Source organism: Suncus etruscus, chromosome 11, assembly GCF_024139225.1.
Source record: "Suncus etruscus isolate mSunEtr1 chromosome 11, mSunEtr1.pri.cur, whole genome shotgun sequence".
Lineage (NCBI taxonomy): Eukaryota > Metazoa > Chordata > Mammalia > Eulipotyphla > Soricidae > Suncus > Suncus etruscus.
Genome location: NC_064858.1, coordinates 76246370 through 76272626, shown reverse-complemented (window position 1 = coordinate 76272626; position 26257 = coordinate 76246370). Strand labels below are relative to the sequence as shown.

At 43.0% G+C, this 26257-nt stretch overlaps 1 protein-coding gene across 1 annotated transcript in view; it reads left to right on the top strand.

Moving 5' to 3' along the window:
* Window positions 1-23407, top strand: part of LIMA1 (LIM domain and actin binding 1) — a 138643-nt gene extending 115236 nt beyond the window's left edge. Inside the window, exons 8-11 of the mRNA XM_049783376.1 lie at window positions 5441-5492; window positions 5873-5982; window positions 14174-14307; window positions 21544-23407. Of these exons, the coding sequence (XP_049639333.1) occupies window positions 5441-5492; window positions 5873-5982; window positions 14174-14307; window positions 21544-22525 (1278 nt within the window). The 3' untranslated portion in view covers window positions 22526-23407. The remainder of the gene's footprint in view (window positions 1-5440; window positions 5493-5872; window positions 5983-14173; window positions 14308-21543) is intronic.
* Window positions 23408-26257: the final 2850 nt, after the last annotated feature.

Genomic DNA, 26257 nt, shown 5'->3' with positions numbered 1-26257 from the left:
GTGTTCAGAAATTGCTCTTGGCAGGCTCAGGGGACCATATGGGGTGCCAGGATTCGAACCACCATTCATCCTAGGCTGGCTGCGTGCAAGGCAAATGCCCTACTACTATGCTATCTCTTCAGCCCCCTCCATTCTACTAAAAGTTTAGAGATCATTACATTGGGTTAAAATGGGCTAGAGAGATAACACAGTGACTAAGGTCCTTGTTTTACCTGAGCACTGCTGAATGTGACCCAAACAAAATAAGATGAGCTGGAGGGGTACCTGAAAAGGCTGAGTGCACACTTCGCATGTGGGAGATCCAGGTTTGATCTTCGACACCACATGATCCCCAATGCACCAAGAAGTGGCCAAAGAAATGAATACAATAAAATGAGTTAAGAGTAATAGTTCTGGACCCGGAGAGATAGCACAGCGGTGTTTGCCTTGCAAGCAGCCGATCCAGGACCAAAGGTGGTTGGTTCGAATCCCGGTGTCCCATATGGTCCCCTGTGCCTGCCAGGAGCTATTTCTGAGCAGACAGCCAGGAGTAATCCCTGAGCACCGCCGGGTGTGGCCCAAAAACCAAAAAAAAAAAAAAAAAAAAAAAGAGTAATAGTTCTTGGGGTCAGAGAGAGGTGGGGGGAGAGGAGAGGAGAGGAGAGAGAGAGAGAGAAAGAGAGAGAGAGAGAGAGAGAGAGAGAGAGAGAGAGAGAGAGAGATACAAGGGTTAAGGAACTTGCTTTGCATGAGGCTGATCATAGTTCAACCCTCTGTACCAAATATTCCTCCAAATACCACTGAGAGCACAGAGCCAGAAGTAGTTCCTGAGGACCACCAGGTATGGCCCCCAAACTTCAAAAATAAATAAAAATAAAAATGAAATGAAAATAAAAGAATTGTTCTTAAACTTAATTGATCGTAACAGGTTTTTGTTTCATTTTATTTTGTTGTTTTTAAGTCTGGTGTAGGGTACCAGTAAGATAGTACAGCAGGTGGATGCTTAGATTGCACATGGCTGACACAGGTTCAATCCCTGGCAGCCCATATAGTCCCTGAGCCTGCTAGGAGTCATCCCTTAGTATAGAGCCAGGAGTAAGTCATGAACACTACCAAGTGTTACCAAAATCTAAGCAAACAAACAAAAATAAATAAAATGTAGTATAACGTCAGGGAGATCACTTAGTGGTGAGCACCATATGGTCTCTGACTACTATTAGGTATATCCTTGGAGACTCCTGAGCACCTTCTGGGTAGGCCCTGGCATGACAGGGCCTCAAAAGCTCTTGGATTCTCACTTTGAATCACCAGTCCAGTTGGTGTTTAGCCCTAGAAGTGGCTTTGGACTTTTCCCAAAGCACCTCCAGGAGTAGTCCTTGGGCACCATCAAGTGTGGCCCAATACCTTCAAATCTAGCTGTATTGTCAGAACACCACTAAGATTTCATGAAATGCAACATGCTAGATATTTTTACCAAAGTAGATATATTCAAATCTGCTGATTTTAATCATAAATTAACACAGGAAAATATAGAAAAATTGAAGAGTCCAAGAGATAGCTCAGTGGACCGGAGCACATGCTTTGCATACAGAAGGTCCAGGTTTGAAATCTCCAGTAACACATACTGCTTCAGACCGATATCAGAGTAGTTACTGAGCATTACCAGATATAGACCAAAGGCAAAAAAAAAAAAAAGAAAAAAAAGAAAAAGAAAAATAATTATTTTATAGAAATATATTATAAATGTACATTAGCTTAATAAAAATATTGCTAAAACTGTCTTTTATATATGATTGATCACAAAGTCATCAAATAAAGTCATCTTTACACATAGAACAAGTCACATGGCAAGTGAGTTTTCTCATTACACTACTTGATTTTTTTTTCCTTTGTTTTACTTGTTTGTTTTTAGTGTTTTGGGGGCCATACCCAGAAATGCTCAGGGGTTACTCTGACTCTGCACAGGGGAAATACTCCTGGCATTGCTTGAGGGACCATATGGGATACCAGAATCAAACCCAGGTAGTCACCCACTGTAAACACCCACTGTAAAAACCACAGTACTGTGGCTATACTATATTGTGGCTCTGGCTTCTGTTGGCTTGTTTATTTTGCCTTGGGGCTACACCCAGCTGTACTTAGGATTCACTCCAGGCAAGGCTGATCCACCATGTATGATCCAGGCAAGGATCATACATAGTGCCAAAGATAGAACCCTAGTCAGCCAAATGATGCAAGGCAAGTCCCCCCTTCCCCTGAGATTGTCCCTTCTTTCTTTCTTTATTTTTTTTTTTGTTTTTGGGTCACACCCAGCAGTGCTCAGGGGTTACTCCTGGCTCTATGCTCGAAATCACTCCTGGCAGGCTCAGGGGACCATATGGGATGCTGGATTCAAACCATTGACCTTCTGCATGCAAGGCAAATGCCTTACCTCCATGCTATCTCTCCACTCCAGAATGTCCCTTCTTTTTTATTTTTTTTTATTTATTTTTTTTTGTGTGGTTTTTGGGTCACACCCGGCAGTGCTCAGGGGAAACTCCTGGCTCCATGCTCAGAAATTGCGCCTGGCAGGCACGAGGGACCATATGGGACGCCGGGATTCGAACCAATGACCTTCTGCATGAAAGACAAACGCTTTACCTCCATGCTATCTCTCCGGCCCCCAGATTGTCCCTTCTTAAGAAAAATTATTGAGGGCCATATTCAGTAGTTCTCAAGAACTACTCCTAGTAGTGGGCATTAAACTTAGACCTCTTGTATGCAAAGCATGCAGTCAGCTTGGTTTTTTGTTTGTTTGGTTTTTTTGTTTGTTTATGTTAACCAATATCTATGAGCTATTTGAACTTTGGAATGTTCCAAGAAGATATTAGTGCTAGAGGGAAATTGCCTAAAATGGAATATTTTGTCAAGGAATGATTCTTTCCTTTCTCTCTGGAGTAAATTTGTGCTTTCCTGGCCACTCCTGCAGCAAAGTCATCTGACTAGACAGTGCAATGATGCCATAGCTGGCACTAAGTATGCCCTACAGGTCAAAGTAACCAAATCAGAGGTGTGAGAAGAGCATATTGGATAGATGTTCCTATTCATTAGCAAAAATCGCATAGCTGGGGCCGGGTAGGTGGCGCTGGAGGTAAGGTGTCTGCCTTGCAAACGCTAGCCAAGGAAGGACCGCGGTTCGATCCCCCGGCGTCCCATATGGTCCCCCCAAGCCAGGGGCGATTTCTGAGCACATAGCCAGGAGTAACCCCTGAGCATCAAACGGGTGTGGCCCAAAAAACAAAAACAAAAACAAAAAAAAAATCGCATAGCTATTTATGGACATGCACAACTTAAGGAAATTGATTTTATATCATTAAATGAAATAATGTGTATGAGGTATATGTCTATACCTCATATATTCTATATCCGGTATATAATCAACACTCAGTAAATATTGACTATCATTAAACTTGTTTTTTGGGGGCTAGGTGGAAGGAAGTAAAATATTCCCAGTGCTGCCTGGGAGACCAGATATCATCAGGGATCAATTCCGGGGCTCCTGTGTGCAAGATATGCACTCCTGCCCAGAAAGCTAGCTCCCTGTATACTGGCTTATTTTCTTATACCATGTTAGAAAAAAAGAACAGTGCAGGAAATTGCCATATTGAATGTCAGATGCAAACATGCAATCGGCCAGCAATGTAATATCTATTGTAAATGTGCTCATTTATTATTAAATGTACTCATGTATTAGACATCCTGATACAAATGCTCAGATTGTTTCATGAACTCCCTGATGTTTGAATGAAAGGGGTTCCACAAAGAGTGCACATTGAGTCACCTATTTTTATGTCATGATCTTGAGTGTGAGGGAGATAGCAGGATGTCCTGGGAAAAAAACAGGAAGGAAAGAGAGCAAATAGAACATTCTTTTATTTAAATTTTATGGTTTCTGGGAGGGAAAAAAGTACACACCTTATACATTAGAACTGCCATCTGGTTAAACACTACCATTTTATGACTAGGATTAAAAACCAAGACTACCCTTGAAGATGATGGCAGAATTTGGTTATAGGTTAAGATTTTCCTTTGTATTGGTAAGCATATTAGGAGAATGAATTTGGTTGTGAAATAATGAATTAAGAATATATTGGGGCCGGGAAGGTGGCGCTAGAGGTAAGGTGTCTGCCTTGCAAGCGCTAGCATAGGACGGACCACGGTTCGATCCCCCGGTGTCCCATATGGTCCCCCCAAGCCAGGGGTGATTTCTGAGTGCATAGCCAGGAGTAACCCCTGAGCGTCAAACGGGTGTGGCCCAAAAAAAAAAAAAAAAAAAAGAATATAAAAAGCGGGCCCCGGAGAGATAGCACAGCGGCATTTGCCTTGCAAGCAGCCGATCCAGGACCTAAGGTGGTTGGTTCGAATCCCGGTGTCCCATATGGTCCCCTGTGCCTGCCAGGAGCTATTTCTGAGCAGACAGCCAGGAGTAACCCCTGAGCACTGCCGGGTGTGACCCAAAAACCAAAAACCAAAAACCAAAAAAAAAAAAAAAAAAAAAGATAAAAAAAAATAGGGCCCGGAGAGATAGCACAGCGGCGTTTGCCTTGCAAGCAGCCGATCCAGGGCCAAAGGTGGTTGGTTCGAATCCCGGTGTCCCATATGGTCCCCCGTGCCTGCCAGGAGCTGTTTCTGAGCAGCCAGCCAGGAGTAACCCCTGAGCACCACCGGGTGTGACCCAAAAACCAAAAAAAAAAAAAAAAAAAGATAAAAAGCGGGGGCGGAGAGATAGCATGGAGGTAGGGCATTTGCCTTGCATGCAGAAGGACGGTGGTTCGAATACCGGCATTCCATATGGTCCCTCAAGCCTGCCAGGAGCAATTTCTGAGCATAGAGCCAGGAGTAACTGCTGAGCGCTGCCGGGTGTGACCCAAACAGCCCCCCCCCCAAGAAAAAAGAATATAAAAGGGGGCCCAAGAGATAGCACAGCAGTAGGGCATTTGCCTTGCATGTAGCTGATCTAGGACAAACAGTGGTTCGAATCCCGGCATCTCATATGGTCCTCTATGCCTGCCAGGAAGATTTCTGAGCACAGAGCCAGGAGTAACCCCTGAGCTCTGCCCAGGGAGACCCAAAAAATAAAAAAATAAAAGAGTAAGAATAACTCCTGTTATCTTGCCTGGAAGAGAGTTATGAGGGGTGTGGGGTGGGAAGAAAGGGAGGGAGAGAGAATGTATTTGTAAAGAGATGATTCAGCTTTTGGCAACTAAGCAGCCTGTTTCTCAGTTACTCTGTAATTGAGAGGCATGTTAATATCCTCATAAAAGACCGTTTTGCTGCCTCTTGAAATGTTCAGCTGTTCTGAGGCCATTGCTTCCCTCTAGGCATCCATTGACTGCAGTCAGCAGGTATTTTGGCATTAACTGCAGCTCTTTTATTTTTTATGTGATTCTAAATACCCTCCCTCTTTTTTTTTTTTTTGCAGGCAACTGACACTAGTCCACCTGTTTGCTCCACTCCTGCTGACAATGATTCCTGTAAGCATTTGTTCTTCAAGCTGGAGGATGAAGTTTTTATTGTCATCTTTTATTTGGTTGGAGAGGTTGTTCCTATTACAGTGCCAAGAAAGTTGCATACTAGCAATACTTTAGTTGACCTATCTTTCACTTCATCTTATAAAATATCCTCTTTTGGGGCCGGAGAGATAGCATGGAGGCAAGGCGTTTGCCTTGCATGCAGAAGGACGGTTGTTCAAATCCCGGCATCCCATATGGTCCCCTGAGCCTGCCAGGAGCGATTTCTGAGCCTAGAGCCAGGAGTAACTCCTGAACACTGCTGAGTGTGACCCCCCCCAAAAAAATAAATAATAAATAAATAAAAATAAAAATAAAATAAAATATCCTCTTTTATAAAGCAGGTAACTCTCAGGTTAAGAGACAGGCCCAGAAGTCTATTCTTCACAAACCTCTAAGTCCTGATGCCAGAACCTCCAGCCTTTCTGAAAGTACTCCTCTCAAAGCAGTGAAGGTATGATGAAGTTTTTCTTTGAACATAAGTGTGAGTTAGCAGCACTTGTTATCGTTATATTTATTATAAGCAGTTTTTTCTTTTCTGTGATAAAATACTGCCAATGCTAAATAAGAGCACACTTCAGTCACTTTCCTTTTGGTTAGGTTTTTGGACATGGAATTTGTGAGAGGTGGAGAGGGGCAGGAGTTGCTCATTAATATCATGGTTTGAAATTTGATAAACTAAAGGTGGAGACATAGCACAACAGGTAGGACACTTTTCTTGCACACAGACAACCTGAGTTCTATCCTCAGTATTCCATATGGTCCCCCTAGCCCTGCCAGGAATGATTCCTAAGTGCATAGCCAGATATCTCTGAGCATCTCTTGGTAAGACCCTCTTTCCATCCCAAAAAAGCCTGATTTGTGTGGTTGGGTTTTTGTTTTTATAGAAGGGGGAGTCTTAAATTCATAAATCTGTAAATGGATTATTTTAAATAAAGGCCACAGAAAATATAAGAAGGCTGTAAAATCATTATCAGCCCATTAGAGAACAAGTCAACTTCATCTACCTGGTCTGATGAATTTGAGCATAACACAAATAGTGGTAACATAATAGCATAACACAAATACATGTTTAAAGAATGTTTATACCATTGTATTAGGGGCTGGCCAGATCATTTGCTATAAAATGGGCATTTAAGTAACATTTATTCTAGGGTAAATATTAGATGTTAAGCAGTGGTGCAGCAATAGGGCTGACCCAGGACAGACCTCAGTTCGATCCTGGCTGTCCCATATGGTCCCCCAAGCAAGGAGCAATTTCTGAGCACATAGCCAGGAGTAACCCCTGAGCATCACCGGGTATGGCCCAAAACCAAACAAACAAAAATTATACCCTAGGGAAAAACAAAGGTCAAAAAATGCCATGTATGGGGCCGTAGAGATAGCTTAGAGGTAAGATGTTTGCCTTGCATACAGAAGAACGGTGGTTTGAATCCCAGCATCCCATATGGTCCCCCAAGCCTGCCAGGAGCGATTTCTGAACATAGAGCTAGGAGTAACTCCTGAGCGCTGCTGGGTGTGACCCCCTAAAAGAAATGCCATTTACTAATAGTACTAGGGTACTATTAAACCCAGCTGACTGGATTTAATTAATCACTGGCACCCCACATGGTCTGCCAAGCCTGCAACAAATGATTCCTGAGTGCAGAGCCAGAAGTAAGCTCTATGTATCACAGGTTGTGCCCAAAAGAAAAAAAAAAATTTTTTTTTGGTTTTTGGGTCACACCTGGCAGTGCTCAGGGGTTACTCCTGGCTCTATGCTCAGAAATTGTTCCTGTCAGGCTTGGGGACCATATGGGACACCAAGGTTAGAACCACCGTCCTTCTGGATGCAAGGCAAATGCCCTACCTCCATGCTATCTCTCTGGCTTCAAAGGAAAATAAAATAAAATAAAATAGTGGAATACTGGGCCCAGAGAGATAGCACAGCGGTGTTTGCCTTGCAAGCAGCCGATCCAGGACCAAAGGTGATCGGTTCCAATCCCGGTGTCCCATATGGTTCCCCGTGCCTGCCAGGAGCGATTTCTGAGCAGACAGCCAGGATTAACCCCTGAGCACCGCCGGGTGTGGCCCAAAAACCAAAAAAAAAAAAAAAAAAAACTAGTGGAATACTAATTTGTCATTAATAAAATTAATTATTTATGGGGCCGGAGAGATAGCATGGAGATAAGGCGTTTGCCTTTCATGCAGAAGGTCATCGGTTCGAATCCCGGCGTCCCATATGGTCCCCCGAGCCTGCCAGGAGCGATTTCTGAGCCTGAAGCCAGGAGTAACCCCTGAGCGCTGCCGGGTGTGACCAAAAAAAAAAAAATTAATTATTTATGTTACCTTATTTATTCTTCAATATCCCAAAGATGTTTTTAATTTGCAACAAAGTGGAGATCAGTTTGATTGTGGCACTGCAGTGAGATTATTTTCATTTAGGTTCACATCTGCTCTTTTCCACAAAGATATTCCTTTTTTATGGAAATTTAGCATTCCAAGACAATATAAAAGCCACTCTATTAGTTTGTGAGTTGGAAGTTTCGAGTTTTAATATTAATTCTGCTACTGGTTTTGGGAACTCTGATAAAACAGTTAATTCTTTGGTGCATTAATTCTACATGTGAAAAATGGTGAGGGATTTTTTAAAATCTTACTAACTAAAGAAATACATAATAAATATTAAATATGTCTCATATCCTAATCCTGGCCATGTTTTTAATGTGGCTGTGCCAAGTTTAAGCATGCCATGAAGTAAGGGCAGGATGCATGCCAGACCCACCATTATGGTAGAGAGTTTGAGGCACTGACTATGCTTCCTGTTGTTGGGTAGACATGGGGGCAATTACAGAAAAATGGCTGAAAGCCCAGAAGAGGAAATCAAAAGAAGGCACAGTTGTAGCTTCTCTGAATTGGCATTTTATCATATTGAGAACGTCTTTTCTTTATGAAACTGTAAGGGCCTTTGGGCAGCCACTGCATAAACCTTAAATAATATGAAATATGAAAACCTTAAATAAATATGAAAACGAGCGGTCCACATTAAGAGAATCCTCCTATAATCCGAGACCTTCCCTACCTTCTCTTACCTTTTAAGTTTTAAAAGATTTTAAATAAAATCTTTTCTGGGAAAAAAAAAATACTAATACTGAAAATGGTTTTGTAAAAAAGGAATTGGAAGGGCCAGAGAAACTGTACTGGGGTTAAGGTATTTGTACACATTTTACCCAGTTTCGATCATCACAATTGCACATGGCCCCCTAAGCAACACCAGGAATGATCCTGGAGTACAGAGTAAAGAGTAGGCTTTGAATACCACTGGATTTGGCCCCAAAACCAACAAAACATGATGCACGCATCCAACCCCTGATGGATCCTGGTTCTATACCTGGCATTCCAGATGGTCACCCGAGCCCTCCAGGAGCGATTTCTGAGTGCAAAGCCAGAAGTAACTTTTTTTTTCTTTCTTTCTTTCTTTCTTTCTTTCTTTCTTTCTTTCTTTCTTTCTTTCTTTCTTTCTTTCTTTCTTTCTTTCTTTCTTTCTTCCTTCCTTCCTTCCTTCCTTCCTTCCTTCCTTCCTTCCTTCCTTCCTTCCTTCCTTCCTTCCTTCCTTCCTTCCTTTCTTTCTTTCTTTCTTTCTTTCTTCCTTTCTTCCTTTCTTTCTTTCTTTCTTTCTTTCTTTCTTTCTTTCTTTCTTTCTTTCTTTCTTTCTTTCTTTCTTTCTTTCTTTCTTTCTTTCTTACTTTCTTCCTTCCTTCCTTCCTTCCTTCCTTCCTTCCTTCCTTCCTTCCTTCCTTCCTTTCCTTTTCTTTTTCTTTCTTTCTTTTTTTTTTTTTTTGTGGTTTTTGGGTCACACCCGGCAGTGCTCAGGGGTTATTCCTGGCTCCAGGCTCAGAAATTGCTCCTGGCAGGCACAGGGGACTATATGGGACACTGGGATTTGAACCTATGACCTCCTTCATGAATGGCAAACGCCTTACCTCCATGCTATCTCTCCGGCCCCACCAGAAGTAACTTCTGAGCGCTACCAAGTATGACCCAAAAACAAAACAAACAAACCATGAATTGGAAGGACTAGAAATATACCTCAAAGGATTGAGCCCATTTTGTTGCAGGATTCTTCGATTTGATTCTAAGCACCACAGGTTCCCCCAGCACCTCCAAGAGCTACTCCTGAGCACAGAACTAGGATTAGCCCAAGAGTACTGCTATGAGTGGCTCCAAAACATAACAAAATGAATTGTAATTATGAAAACATAACATGCCTGACTAATCAGTGAGGTGCGTGAACTCTACTAATTTACTGCTGAGTAGGAGGAACGATTTCTCACTGTGTTGGTTTTAAAGGCTCCATCACTGTGTTGGTAAAGGCTCCACTCCAAGGAGAGTCAGTTGTGGGAGTGAGTGAGACACTAAAGAATTGTTAGTGAGTTGTTCCTTGTGTGGGTGAAAACTCATACATGTTTTCTTCCCTCAGCTGAAAGAGGTTTCAACCTCAAGTAACTCTGAGCGAGGCTGATTTCACAACTGGCAGTTACTTGAAAAATGAAAGGAAATGGGTAGTCTTAATTCTTGGAGCTGAGTTACTATTTCATCTGCACTGCAGTAAAACTGTAGGATTCAACAAATGCTGTATATGGGGCCAAAGAGATAGTACAGTGAGGAAGGTACTTGGAGAGTCAGAAGTGACCCCTGAACATTGCAAGTGTGACCCAAAACAAACAGAAATGTATTCACTGAAGGTTCCTGTTTGTCTCTTCCAGCTTCCGCTTCCTGCTCCTGGTACCTAATTTCTTCTGCTCCTGCCTTCCACTTACCTTCTAATGTGAGCTCAACTTTTAGCTTTCTCTCACGTTCTCCTTTCTTGTCCCTGGTGTGCTGCCTTCTCAGTGTGTTTTCTGTGTGTTGATAGTGGAGGACTTGTCACCTTCATTCCCTTTAACAGAACAATACCTATGTTTTCTTACACCATGTCATCATTTTTGTCTCTTGCTCTGTCTTCACTGACCAGAATGAATATGTAGCCTCTTAAATCAAGTGTTAAAATTACAGAATCTGTTCTGCAGCTTAAAAAAGATTTTCAGCCTGATAGAAACATCTGTCCTTTTAGATATATTGTTGAGTTCTAATTCCTATAAACTCTTTCCAAAGATTTCAGTGGTATTCTTGACTAACTTTTTATTCTGCATTTTAATGTATATCTTGTTTGCTGGTAAAGGATTTAATTCTTTTTTTTTTTAATTTAATTTTATTTTTTTGGTTTTTGAGTCACATCAGGCAGCGCTCAGGGGTTACTCCTGGCTCTGTGCTCAGAAATCACTCCTGGCAGGCTCAGGGGACCATATGGGATGCCAGGATTCGAACCAATGACCTTCTGCATGAAAGGCAAACACCTTACCTCCATGCTATCTCTCTGGCCCTAAGGACTTAATTCTTTTAAGAAAACCTAATGAGGGGCTGGCGTGATAGTACATGTTTGTCTTGCATGTGGCTAGCCCAGGTTTGATCATCTGTACCACATACGGTCCACTGAACCTCCAGCAGGAGTAATCCCTGAGTACAGAGCCAGGAGTAAGCCCTGAGCTCACACACACATGCCCAAGATAAAAAGAAGAAAGAGAAAAAAAAAAAAAAAAAAACTAATGGAATCTATGTAAGGCCAATTTTATTTAGGACTAATATTACTATTAATGTTCATATAAGAAAAACATAATATTGAGTTCCAGAAGCAAAGATAAGGTATTTGCCTTACACCTAATAAACCTGGATTCAATCCCCAGCATCCCTGAACCCCTCTAAGATAAGCTACGGGTGTTGCCTCAAAGCAAAATTTAATCATACTTAAATCCTTTCCTTAGATATAGTATTTAGTGAGGCATTTGCCTTGCACACTGCCGACCCAGGACAGACCCAGGTTGGATCCCCAGCATTCCATATGGTCTCCCGAGCCTGCCAGGAACAAATTCTGAGTGCAAAGCCAGGAATAACCCCTGAGTGCTGCCGGATGTGGCCCCAAAACAAAAAAAAAAAAAGAAATATTATTTAGTATTAGTGAATTTAAATACTTAGAAATAGGTGCCGGAGAGATAGCTTGGAGATAAGCATTTGCCTTGCATGCAGAAGGTCAGTGGTTCGAATCCTGGCATCCCATATGATCCCCTGAGCCTGCCAGGAGTGATTTCTGAGCATAGAGCCAGGAGTAAACCCTGAGCACTGCCAGGTGTGACCCAAAACCCAAAAAATAAATACTTAGAAATAGTATTATATATTAAATTAAATATCATTAAAAAGTATGCTTAGAAACTAGATTGCAACTAGTCTTGAATTCTGGGCCACACCCTGCAGCACTCAGGGGTTACTCCTGGCTCTGTGCTCAGAAACTGCTCCTGGCAGGCTCGGGGGACCATATGGGATGCTAGGGATCAAACCTGGATCTGTCCCAGATCAGCTGTGTGCAAGGCAAATGCCCTGTGGGTGTGCTATTGCTTCGGTCCCTTTCTAGAGTTCTAATCCTAGGAATGGAGGAAAATGCCTTTATTGAAATACTCAGTTCTGCTTCTTTATTTTTTAAATCTTTGGTGCTATTTTGGAGTTTACAACTATTTATTTACTTTTAAATAAGATCTATTTGGACATTCTGAGAAAAGGAAGAAAGAAAGGGAGAGGGGCTGGAGAGATAGCACAGTGGTAAGGCGTTTGCCTTAGAAGCAGAAGGACAGTGGTTTGAATCCCGGCATCCCATATGGTCCCCCGAGCCTGCCAGGAGCGATTTCTGAGCATAGAGCCAGGAGTAACCCCTGAGCGCTGTCAGGTGTGACCCAAAAACCAAAAAAGGAAGGAAGGAAGGAAGGAAGGGAGGGAGGGAGGGAGGGAGGGAGGGAGGGAGGGAGGGAGGAAGGAAGGAAGGAAGGAAGGAAGGAAGGAAGGAAGGAAGGAAGGAAGGAAGGAAGGAAGGAAGGAAGGAAGGAAGGAAGGAAGGAAGGAAGGAAGGAAGGAAGGAAGGGAGAGAAGGGAGAGAAGGGAGAGAAGGGAGAGAAGGGAGAGAAGGGGGCCGGGCGGTGGCGCTAAAGGTAAGGTGCCTGCCTTGCCTGCGCTAGCTTGGACGGACCGCAGTTCGATCCCCCAGTGTCCCATATGGTCCCCCAAGCCAGGAGCAACTTCTGAGCACATAGCCAGGAGTAACCCCTGAGCGTTACTGGGTGTGGCCCAAAAACCAAAAAAAAAAAAAAAAAAAGAGAAGGGAGAGAAGGGAGGAAGGAAGGAGAGATATTGAGAAAGAAAAACACTCAAGAGAATGTGGGCTTCTTCAAGGGCAGAGAAAGCTCCAGTGCACATCCCAGCATTAAAGCAAGAAAGTATGAAACTTTACTTCTCAACAGCTCACCCAGGTTCAATCCCTGGCATCCCATCTGGTCCCCCCAGCCTGCTAGGAGCGATTTCTGAGTGCAAATGAGTATGGTCCCCCACCTCCACAAAAATTGGTATTGTTGGGCCAGAAGGACAACTCAAAGAGCTGGAGCACATGTCTGGCATGCAAGGCCCTGGTTTAATCCCCAGCTTGAATGGCCTACTGGGCACTGCTAAGTATGGCCTGGTAATTTTTGGCATCACTAGGGAGTGCTACTCAGCTAAAAACAACAGCAACAAAAGTAGATTTAGATTCTGTTTTGAACCACACCTGATAGTACACAGGAGCTATTCCTGCTCTGTGCCAGGAGTAACCCTGGACAGTGTTCAGAACTATGTGTAGTAATGGGCATAGAACCAGGGTCAGCCACATGTAAGGCAAGCACTTAACCTCTGAATACCAACTTTAGGGAATTTTTGTTTTGTTTTGTTTTGTTTTTGGGTCATACCTGTCAGCGCTCAGGAGTTACTACTGGCTCTATGCTCAGAAATTGCTCCTGGCAGGTTCGGGGGACCATATGGGATGCCGGGATTCGAACCACCATCCTTCTGCATGCAAGGCAAATACCTTGCCTCCATGCTATCTCTCCGGCCCCAACTTTAGGGAATTTTTTTTTAACAAAATTCTATTATCTGTAACCTTATTTAGTTTAGCTTCATTAACCTTTCAGGCCCTGATTTGCATTTTTTTTTTTTTTTTTGGTTTTTGGGCCACACCCGGCGGTGCTCAGGGGTTACTTCTGGCTGTGTGCTCAGAAATAGCTCCTGGCAGGCACGGGGGAGCATATGGGACACCGGGATTCGAACCAACCACCTTTGGTCCTGGATCGGCTGCTTGCAAGGCAAACGCCGCTGTGCTATCTCTCCGGGCTCTGATTTGCATTTCTTAGCCCCATACTAAGCCCCTTCAGGCTCTGCTTTTATAAAATATGTCATGACAATTTTGCATGACAATTGAATCAAACTTCTAATGTGTAATGACGTTTTCTCCTAATTTTCTGGTCACAGAAACATTTTTGTGCACTTTGCGTATGGTGTCTTGTCCAAGACTTTCAGTTCTCCCATCTTGAGTAACTGCTGCACTTAATGTGGCCAATTTGGGAACAGAATTCCGGAGAATTCTTGGCTGGTAGAATTGGAATAGGCCAAATGACAGACCTGGTCTTTAGATGATAGAAATAGATCTCGGGGTCCCACTCAGGAGTCTGATTTATTACCACCTATGCTAGTTTTAAGATTCTTTTCTCCTCTTCTAGAAGTTCCAGGTGCCTGTCAGAGAGACCTGTGTGGAATGTCAGAAGACTGTCTACCCGATGGAGAGGCTCCTGGCCAACCAGCAGGTGTTTCACATCAGTTGCTTCCGTTGCTCCTACTGTAACAACAAGCTCAGGTAAGCCAGACCCAAACAAGCTACCTCTTATCTCAGCATAGTTCTAGTTCCCCATGGGGTCCTTGGCTTTTGTGCTCTGGTACTAAAAACAGGTTGTGAAAAAAATAAAGAAAAATAGAAAATAAATTAAATCTGACTGTGGGCTGTTGAATACCATAAAAAATTGGAAAGTACCACTTAATGTGAAGCATTTTCTAGGAAATGATCATGGTTATTAGAATTTCTTGGTCTGTTGACAGGTTTCCAGCCTCTCAATGTAAATACTCAGACAGACAGATACTTAAATATGGATTACAAATGCCCTCCTTAATGGCCCTGGAGATGTTTAGTATCTGAGGTCTGATGCCTCTCTGCAACTAGCACCAGTGTGAAGTAGTGCTGGTTGAAATGTGTCCCTTTTATTAAGCCAAAATGTGTGTCTCTAACTTCCACTCATAAATTATTTGCCTGCCTGCTAAATTAGTTTTTCTCTGAAAAGTACATTTAAAAGTTTTATTAATTTTGGGATAGAATGGGGCTAGAGGGATAGCATGGAGGTAAGGTATTTGCCTTGCATGCAGAAGGATGGTGGTTCGAATCCCGGCATCCCATATGGTCCCTTGAGCCTGCCAGGAGCGATTTCTGAGCATAAGGAGTAACCCCTGAGTGCTGCCAGGTGTGACCCAAAAACCAAAAACCAATAAATAAAATAAAATAAAATTGGGGGATAGAGAAGTACAGGGGGTAAGGTGCTTGCCTTGAATGCTGCTGACTCAGGTTTGACCCCTGTTCCCCATATGGTCCTCTGAGCCCATCAAGAATAACCCTGACATAGCAGGGTGTGGTCCAAAAACAAACTAAAATAAAATAAAATAGGGGCCGGAGCAATAACAGTGATAGGGCATTAGCCTTGCATGCACCTGACTTGGGAGGGACCTGGCTCAATTCCCAGCATCAGATATGGTCCCCCAGCCTGCCAATGGCGATTTCTGTGTGCAGAAACCAGTAGTGACTCCTGAGCACCACTGTGTGTGGCCCAAAACCCAACCAATCAATCAATCAATAAGTAAATAAAGTTTAAAAATAAATAGGGGCCGGAGATAGCATGGAGGTAGGACGTTTGCCTTACATCCAGAAGGATGGTGGTTCGAATCCCAGCATCCCATATATATCATCCCTCGTGCCTGCCAGGATGATTTCTGAGCCCAGAGCCAGAAGTAACCCCTGAGTGCTGCCGAGTGTGACCCAAAAACCAAATAAATAAATAAATAAATTACACTATTCCTGTAGAGAGATTCATTGAAAATATAATACAAAATACTGGGGAGATGGCTCAAAGGACTGAGAATATATACTTTGCCTTCTGGAATCCTAGGTTCAATCCCAGCATCACATGGTCCCCTGAGCTTCATGCAAGAATTCCTTGAGCATCACTGAATGGGACAAAATAAATAATAGCACAGTGAGAAATTAAGAGGAAAAATATGTAATTTGTGTGTGTGCACGTGCATATGTATGCATTTTGAAATGAACCCAAGGCCTCTATTGCTGAACTTCGTCCTCAAATGATTACACTATTGGGGGCCAAGAGATAGTACAGAGGGAAGGCATTTATTCTGCACACTGATCACCTGGGTTCAATCCCTGGTACCCCATATGATCCTCTTAACCACCAAGAATGTTCCTTGAACACTGCTGTTGTGTGTCCCCAAAAAATAAGAGCACACCTCAGATTCAGGTGCAGTTGAATGTCTAAGAAAAATGTACCCAAGTAATTTTCATTTAAGGAAAAGTCCCTGGCTCTACTCTGTACTGTGTACCTGAAAGTTTGGTGCCCATGGATTTCTGGGTCACACCTGGTGGTGCTTCCCAGCATTACTCAGGTGTCCATGTGGTTCTGGGAAACAAACTCAGGGTTCTGCACATATAGACATATTTTGTAACATTTACATATACTGGACCCCAAGAAGTAATTTTCTTTTTGCAGGGAGCCATATCTGGCAGTTCTCAGGCTTTCTCTTGCTCTGTGCTCATGGGTCACCCTCAAATGTGTCCAGGAAACCACAAGGTACCAGGAATTAAACCCAAGGCTCCCCCGTACAAAGTTTTGAGTCATCTTCCCAACCCCCCAATAATTTGGGGAGGATTTCTGAGGCCGGATGCCATGGACGAACATATATATGTGTCAGGAACAAACGTGAATCCAGTGCATGCAGGCCTGTGCTATGGCCCTTCAAACTATCTTCCTATTCTAAATTAAGTAATTTTGGGGGAGCGGTCACACCCAGCAGTGCTCAGGAGTTACTCCTGGCTCTACGCTCAGAAATTGCTCCTGCCACTCTAACAACCGTCCTTCTGCATGAAAGGTAAATGCCCTACCTCCATGCTACCTTTCTGGGCCCAGTAATTTGTTTTATGATTTGGTTTTGGGACCACACTCAGATATGTTCAAGGCTGATTCTATGCGCAGGGATCACTCCTGACAGGATTCAGGGGACCATTTGTCATGCAGGGGATAAAACTCAGATCAGCCACATACAAGACTGTCTGTCACCTGATGTAATATCTCTCCAGCCCAAGTAATTTTGGGGGGGCCCACACCCAGTGATGTTCAGGGGTTACTCCTGGCTATGCGCTCAGAAATTGTTCCTGGGTTGGGAGGCCATTTGTGACACTGGGGATCGGACCACAGTTTGTCCTAGGTTAGCATATACAAGGCAAATGCCCTACCACTTGAGCCACTGCTTCAGTTCCCCAAGTAATTTTTTTGTTTGTTTGTTTTTTGGGGCCACACCCGATGATGCTCAGGGGTTACTCCTGGCTATTTGCTCAGAAATCACTCCTGGCTTGGGGGACCATATGAGATGCCAGGGAATTGAACCGCAGTTTGTCCTAGGCTAGCATAGACACCTTACTGCTCCACACCACTGCTCTTTGCCCCCCCCCCCAGTAATTTCTTTTTAATTTTTTTTTTTGTTTTTTTGGGGGCCACACCCGGCGGTGCTCAGGGGTTACTGCTGGCTATCTGCTAAGAAATAGCTCCTGGCAGGCACAGGGGACCATGTGGGACACTGGGATTCGAACCAACCACCTTTGGTCCTGGATCGGCTGCTTGCAAGGCAAATGCCACTGTGCTATCTCTCCGGCCCCTAATTTTTTATTTTTAATTATGAGAACAATGATGCAAAGAAAGAGGACAAGGTAAAGTTACAGTGGAAGGACAATCACCCATAAACAGAATTCTCAGAAGAAATCCCCTTGCTGATATCTTAACTTTGAACTTTCAGCCAAAGAACATTAAGATAAATAAAACAGAACCCATGTACAATTACTTTGTCCCTCAAGTTCCCAGATTGCAATATACCATATTTCTTAGCAGCACACAAAGCAATGTAAGTCCATAAAACTTATGTAACTCCTTAAACATTAAAGGCATAGTATTTTTTTACATTTCCATGCACATGCACATTAGTTTAAGTTACCTCAAAAGTTTAAGTGGGTTTTTTTTTTCAAGGATTAGAGTCAAAGGAGCACAATAAAAACGATGTTAGAGTGGCAATTATTGTTTGCATAGGCCCACCAAAACATGGGGGACATGGAAAGGAAAAACCTTGGCCTAAATACAAGGAGACCCTACCCCTGAAATTTCGTGGCATAAGACCAACTCTAGGCTCCAGGCAAACTAGTTTGTCCAATCCAAGACGTTGTCTGTAGTGCCAACACACTTTTATTTTTCACACAGTCTCTGTTGTTGGTATCATGTTTCTGTATTAAAGATCCTGGAATCTGCATATCCTAAATTGAAGTCAGGATGGTGTAGAGCGTCCTCTAGTTTCACCTCACAATAAAAGGGCAACGCAGAACCCTGCCCTGTAAGTAGGTCGTTGTTGTCAAGTTTTCTTAGTGTTGAGGGAAGTCTCTATTGAGCAGGTCAATGTCAGAGCAGCGGTAGGGTCTTCCCTGGTAGAGGATTGCTTCCAGATGATGTTATAAATGACCTTGGATGTTTCGTAGATAGCTTCCCTGGTTCAGGGGTGAATGGAGAATGCCCATTCTTCTGAGGCCTGTGCCAGGTCATTATGTCAACGTTCAGGGTGGAAGGTCCCATTGCACTACAAGATTTGTAAGATTTGTGTGTTCCAATCTCTATTAGATAAGATCTTATTTGTATGTATAGTATTTTCCCATTTTAATGTGCCTATGCAAACAAGGAACAATGCCATGTGGCATTATCGGCACATATGGGGGCCATAAGAACAAATCCAACAATTCGTATGACATGGTTCAATCAGAGGCATTAAACTGGGGGACTCTTTCACCAAAATTCCTGATTGAACAGCTCACAAAGAGAAGAAAAGATAAAAAGTAGGTAGAATCGTCACTGTATAAGAGAATATATAGTATGACTTATAGCTGTCAGAGAAAAAACACATAAAATATTTAAAAGACATACGTGTCCATTTTATAATAGTATTGACAAAGGAGAGATGTCATTCAAATTGGCAGTATTTACCAAGTAAAATACTGTCTTGTAAATGGGCTGGAGTAAGTAAGATAAATAAGATGAGTGAAATGAGCCTTGCACACAGCTGATTCAGGTTCAATCGTCAGCATCCTATATGACTCCTGAGACCCGCCAGGAGTAACCCCTGAGCACTGAAGGCTGTGGACCCAAAACCAAAACCACCTCCTTAAAAGAAAGGATGTTTCATTTTCTTTAGGAAAAAAAAAATGTGGGGCCGGAGAGATAGCATGGAGGTAAGGCATTTGCCTTTCATGCAAAAGGTCAGTGGTTCAAATCCCGGCATCCCATATGGTTCCCCAAGCCTGCCAGGAGCGATTTCTGAGCATAGAGCCAGGAGTAACCCCTGACTGCTGCTGGGTATGACCCAAAAACAAACAAAAAAAATGTGAACATGTTTTTATTTTATATGACTAATAAAAGAGGGCTGAGGGTATTTGCTTTGCATGTAGCTGACCTGTGTTCGATCCCATATGGTCCCCCAAGCTTGCCAGGAGTGATTCCTGAATGCAGAACCAGGAGTAATCCTTAAATTATTCCTGACTCTGTTACTTGGGGTCATTCTTGGTGGTGACAGGAGTACTATGTAATTCCAGGGATTGAGTCCAGGTTTTCCCACATGCAAAAAATGCATTCAGCCTGTTGAGCTTTCTCTCCATCCCTCTAAAGATATTTTCTTGGGGGCCAGAGAGGTGGCGCTAGAGGTAAGGGTCTGCCTTGCAAGCGCTAGTCAAGGACCATGGTTTGATACCCCGGTGTCCCATATGGTCCTCCCAAGCCAAGGGCAATTTTTTTTTGATTGTGTGTGGTTTTTGGGTCACACCTGGCAGTGCTCAGGGGTTACTCCTGGCTCCATGCTCAGAAATTGCTCCTGGCAGGCACAGGGGACCATATGGGACGCCAGGATTCCTATGACCTTCTGCATGAAAAGCAAACACCTTCCCTCCATGCTATCTCTCTGGCCCCAGGGGCAATTTCTGAGCACTTAGCCAGGAGTAAACCCTGAGCATCAAATGGGTGTGGCCCAAAAATCAAAACAAAAAAAAAAGATATTTTCTTGATGCCAGAGTGATAGTCATACCCTGGTAGGGTGCTCACCTTGTACATAGCCAAGCCAGGTTCAATCCCTGGCATCCCATATGGTCCTTCAAGCACCACCAGGAGTAATTCCTGATTGCAAAATTAGGAGTAACCCCTAAGTATCACTGGGTGTGCCCCTTCCCTCCAAAACAGATGGTTCCCTTGGGCTGGGATAAGGCTCAGTGAGTGATAGAGCACAAGCTTCAAATGATGCCTTGGGTTCAATTCCAGTACTGGGGGTAAAAAAAGAAATTTTTCTCATTGGCATCTTCTGAAAATATTGAAGTTGGCAGATCTGCTAGAGGAAAACAAGATCTGCTGGGGGAAGAGGGAGCGTCTTACCCAGCTATGTTCAGAGCTTACTCCTGACTCTATACTTGGAAGTTAACTCCTGAAGTGCTCAGGGGACAATATGGAGTGCCAGGAATCAAACCTGATCAACTGTGTGCAAGAAAAGCACTCTACCTGCTGTACTATCTCTCTAGCCCCACAAATTGCCAGATTTTTAACCTAGAAGAAACCAAACCATTGGGGCTGGAGGGAGAGCATGAAGGAAAGGCATTTGCCTTGCATGCAGAAGGACAGTGATTCGAATCCCGGCATCCTATATGGTCCCCTGAGCCTGCCAGGAGCAATTTCTGAGCGTAGAGCCAGGAGTAACCCCAGAGCACTACTGGGTGTGACCCAAAAACCAAAAAAAAAAAAAAAAGACAAGAAAAGAAAAGAAACTATATACAGATCCAAAGAGATAGATCAAAGGGTCAGCATACCCATAGCAAGACTATGGAAACAACCAAGATGCCCTTCAACAGACGAATGGCTAAAGAAACTGTGGTACATATACACAATGGAATATTATGCAGCTGTCAGGAGAGATGAAGTCATGAAATTTTCCTATACATGGATGTACACGGAATCTATTATGCTGTGTGAAATAAGTCAGAGAGAGAGAGAGAAAAACGCAGAATGGTCTCACTCATCTATGGGTTTTAAGAAAAATGAAAGACATTCTTGCAATAATAATTTTCAGACACAAAAGAGAAAAGAGCTGGAAGTTCCAGCTCACCTCAGGAATATCACAAAGAGTGATAAGTTTAGTTAGAGAAATAACTACATTTTGAACTGTCCTAATAATGAGAATGTATGAGGGGAAATGGAGAGCCTATTTAGAGTACAGGCGGGAGTCGGGTGGGAGGAGGGAGACTTGGGACATTGGTGATGGGAATGTTGCACTGGTGTTGGGGGGTGTTCTTTACATGACTGAAACCCAAACACAATCATATATGTAATCAAGGTGTTTAAATAAAAAAAGGGGGGGTCAGCATACATTTGCATGTCATGGGCTAGACTTGATCCCTGGTGCCACATAGGCCCTTAAGCCCCAGGAGTGAGCCCCAAGCCAAGAGTAGCCCCTGAGCATTTCTGGATGTAGCTCCCAAAAAATTAAATAAATAAATAGTACAGGGTTAAAATACTTGCCTCAGATTGGGTTCAACCTCTGGTACGATAGATAGTCCCACAAAGAGTGATCCCTGAGCATAGAACCAAGATTACATATGAACACTGCTGGGTGTGACTCCAAAACAAAACACCCCCAAAAAATGGAGAGGTATATATGAATTTCCTGACCTTTTTTCTTTTTTTCTTCATGGCAGTCTAGGAACATATGCATCTCTGCATGGACGAATCTATTGCAAGCCTCACTTCAATCAGCTCTTTAAGTCTAAAGGCAACTATGATGAAGGCTTTGGGCACAGGCCACATAAGGATCTGTGGGCAAACAAAAATGAAAACGAAGAAGCTTTAGAGAAACCTACTCAGTTTCCAAATGCAGGGGTGGAAGATGCCCCCATTGCTAAGGTGGGTGTGCTAACTGCAAGTATGGAAGCCAAGACTTCCTCCAGTCATCGAGAGAAAGAAGACAAGCCAGCTGAAACCAAGAAACTGAGAATCGCCTGGCCACCACCAACTGAGCTAGGCAGTTTAGGAAGTGTCTTGGAAGAAGGGATCAAAGTATGCAAGCCCAAGTGGCCACCTGAGGATGAATCCAACAAGCCCGAAGCTCCTGAGGATGTGGATTTGGATCTGAAGAAACTAAGGCGCTCTTCTTCACTGAAGGAAAGATGCCGGCCATTCACTGTAGCAGCTTCATTTCGAACGGCTTCTGTCAAGAGCCCAAAAACGCTGTCTCCACCTACCAGGAAAGGCTGGAGCACATCGGAGCCCAGTGAGGAGCTTGGGGAAGAAGCAGCTGCAGAGTGGAAACAAATAGAAAGTGCCTCTGAGAAGAATGGGGCAGTAGACAAAACAACTTGGCAAAACCAGGAATCCAAAGTAAGTGAAAGCAAGAGGGGAAGCAGGGAAGTCCACGCCTTTGAGGTCGAGAGTGAAAATCTTATAGAAAATGGATCCAATGTAGATGAAGATGAGAGCCACCATTTCAAAGCACAATCTCCACTAGAAGCCAAATCTACAAATTGGTCCAGCTTTGCAGATAACACATCCAGTAAAGAATTCACTACTCCGAATCCACCTTCCAGTGATGTAGAGTTCTGGGAGGGAGAAGTCAAAGAGTTATCTGTAGAAGAACAGATAAAGAGAAATCGATACTATGATGACTATGAAGACGAGGAATGACGAATTGTCTTGGTGCTGGGCCTTACATTTGTGCTAGTGTTAGTGAGCCCTTTATTAAAGTGATTCATGTAAACAGAAATTGTAGAATGAACTATAATTTATGTGAAAGTAGCTGTGGGAAAGACTTTCTAATTGCAAACAAATCCTGTATTACAGCTCAAGTGAACCAGTTCTAAGTGTTAGGAATGCTATTGCTTAAATTCTCTTTTTTCAGTGATATATAGTAAGTGTTTTAGGTCTTATAAGGGGAAACTACACCAGCTGATAAAATCCAGATTTTGCTAAGAGTTGGAATCAACCTAGATGTCCAAAAATAGATGAGTGAATCATGACAATGTGGTACATATATACAATGGAATACTACATAGCTATAGGAATGATGCAATCACACAATTTGCTGCAACATGGATGGAAATGGAAGATATTGTGTTAAATGAAGTAAGCCAGAAGGATAAATACAGAATGATATCACTTATATGCGATATAACTGCATGAAGAAATGCAATTGTTTAAAAGGGAATTGTCTCAAACATCCTTGGCCCCCAGAGTATAGTGAGGAAAAGGAAAGAAATTTGAGTGGAGGAGGTGAAACACAAATATGAAAGGATGGAGGACAGGGGCCAAGCAGTCTCAGTTGCATTGGTGTTAAGAAGGACAGAACTATCCAAAGTCAACAATGATTGAAATCATAAAACCCAGACTTAATCAAAACTTAAAATGAGCGTGTTACACTACGGGCAGACTGGGGTTCAAGGATGGTGGCATGGAATGCACTCTGCGAACATTTGTGGAGGAGGTCAACACTGGGGGTGGGATTGGCTCTGAAACATGGTATATCTGAGACCCAACTATGAAGAACTTTGTAAATCAAAAGGTTTCAATAAAAAAAAAAAATTGGGGGGGGGCCACACCCGGTGACGCTCAGGGGTTACTCCTGGCTATGCGCTCAGAAGTTGCTCCTGGCTTGGGGGACCATATGGGACGCCGGGGGATCGAACCGCGGTCCGTCCTAGGCTAGGGCTGACAAGGCAGGCACCTTACCTCTAGCGCCACCGCCCGGCCCCCCAAAAAAATTTTTAAAAGTCCAGATGCCACTGCATTCCAAAAGGCAGTATGAAAGTAGAAGGGAAAAAAAAAAGAAAGTAGACAGATGATTAGTAGGATATTGTTACACTACAAGTTCAATAGTGGAATTTGAGAACAGAATGAAATATCTTAAGTCCTAAACATTGTGACCGAATGCATTTTAGTATAAAGGGCATAGTTCATTAATCAGTGAATACTGATGTAATTATTTAGTATTCATCTATTAAGAGATTAAATTAAAAAAAAGAGATTAAATATTCAGTCTTTAATTTTTTTGGTTAATTTTCTTTATACATATAGGGAATCTTTCTGTCCATCCCTCTATAAACCACATCCTTAACTGGATTACTGAGCTATGACACAACCATACTTTTTGCAGCATTTTTGATTCTAGGAAAACCAATGTCCTCTAAATAAATTGTATAGACCAACAAGTTTAACTCTACTCCGTGTGATTTATTTTTTCCCATTGGTGGTATCCATGCTTCTTTTTTTTTTTTTTTTTTTTTTTTTGGTTTTTGGGCCACACCCGGTTGACGCTCAGGTGTTACTCCTGGCTATGTGCTCAGAAATCGCCCCTGCTTGGGGGGGACCATATGGGACGCCGGGGGATCGAACCACGGTCCTTCCTTGGCTAGCGCTTGCAAGGCAGACACCTTACCTCCAGCGCCACCTACCCGCCCCGTATCCATGCTTCTTATGACTTACTAACAGCTGAAATATTTTTTAAAAAGATCTTTATACTGCAATTTGCCACATTGTAATTAGAGCACAGTAGGAATAACAAAGTAAAACCTTCAGTCTCAGACCCCCAAGCCCTTTATTCTGTTTCTTATACTCCCTTCTCAGACAATAGCTTTTTAAAACATGTATAAACTCTGAAACTTATTGGTTTTTATGATAGAATGTATTCCAAGGTTGCAACTAAATATAGACCAGAGACATAGAAGATAGGGGTATGGTTTTCTAATATTTTAAGGTTTTGGAACATTATAAATTTGAGTCATTTATAATTTGTACATAAATGAATTTAAAATTATATGTGTATTGGGACATATGCAATTTAAATTGTAATTTAAACTAATTGTAAATGTGTGTAAGACATACATATGTATGTTTTAAATTACAGATTTTTCTTTATACAACATTTTTAGAGATTTGGCTAATATTTTTTAGAGATATAAAGTATTTGGCTTTCTTATACTTTTGCTTATTCTTATACATTTATATTCAATAAAGCTTTTAACTTAGTCATACTTTTCAATGTTTCTCTTCCCATATTATTATTTTATAGTGTCATAGTCTCTCAGGATCTCCTTTTAAAATGAAAATTTAATAGAAAGGACTGAGACAACAGCTTAAAAGGAAGGTTTCAGGTTCCAGAGAGATAGCGTGGAGATAGGGCATTTGCTTTGCATGCAGAAGGACGGTGGTTAGAATGCTGGCATCCCATATGGTCCCCGAGCTTGCCAGGATCGATTTCTGAGTGTAAAGCCAGGAGTAACCCCTGAGCGCTGGGTATGACCCAAAAAAAACAAAACAGAAAAGGTTTCAGGGCTGGAGAGATAGCATGGAGGTAGAGCATTTGCCTTGCATGCAGAAGGACGGTGGTTCTAATCCTGGCGTCCCAAATGGTCCCCTGAGCGCTGCTGGGTGTGGACCCCCCCCCAAAAAAAGGGAAGCTTTCCTTTTTTTGTTTGTTTTTGTTTTGGGGCCACACCCTGCAGTGCTCAGGTGTTACTCCTGGTTATCTGCTCAGAAATAGATCCTGGCAGGCACGGAAGACCATATGGGATGCTGGTATTCAAATCAACCACCTTAAGTCCTGGATCGGCTGCTTGCAAGGCAAATGCCGCTGTGCTATCTCTCCGGCCCCAGGAAGTTTTCAATAAATATGTAAATTTAAAAAATAAAAAGAAAATTTAAACCAGGCTGGTGAGATAGCACACAGGTAGCTTGTTTTCCTTGCACTAGGCAGACCTGGGTTTGATTTGATCTCTGGCATACCATAGGGTCCCCTGAGACCACCAGGAATGATTTTGAGCACAGAGCCAGGAGTAATCCCTGAGCACCATCAGGTGTGGCCAAAATCCAAACAAAAATTACAAACCAACAGGGGCCAGAGTGGTAGCACAGCAGTAGGGCGTTTGCCTAACACGTAGCTGACACAGGACAGATGTGGGTTCACTCGCCAGCATCCAATATGGTCCCCTGAGCCAGGAGCGATTTCTGAGTGCAGAGCCAGGAGTAACCCCTGAGCTCCACCAGGTGTTGCCCAGAAAACAAAACAAACCAAAAAAGCCACAGATAGGGCCCGGAGAGATAGCACAGCAGTGTTTGCCTTGCAAGCAGCCGATCGAGGACTGAAGGTGGTTGGTTCGAATCCCGGTGTCCCATATGGTCCCCCGTGCCTGCCAGGAGCTATTTCTGAGCAGATAGCCAGGAGTAACCCCTGAGCAGTGCCGGGTGTGGCCCAAAAAAAAACCAAAAAAAAAAAAAAAAGCCACAGATATAGTTTAAAAGTTGTTGATAATTGAGTTTCAGTCATACAACATTCCAATCATTCCAATCATGCTCATCCCGTCACCAGTTTCCCCAGTTTTCCTCCCATTGCCTCTCCCCATCCGCTCCAGCCTGCCTCTTTGG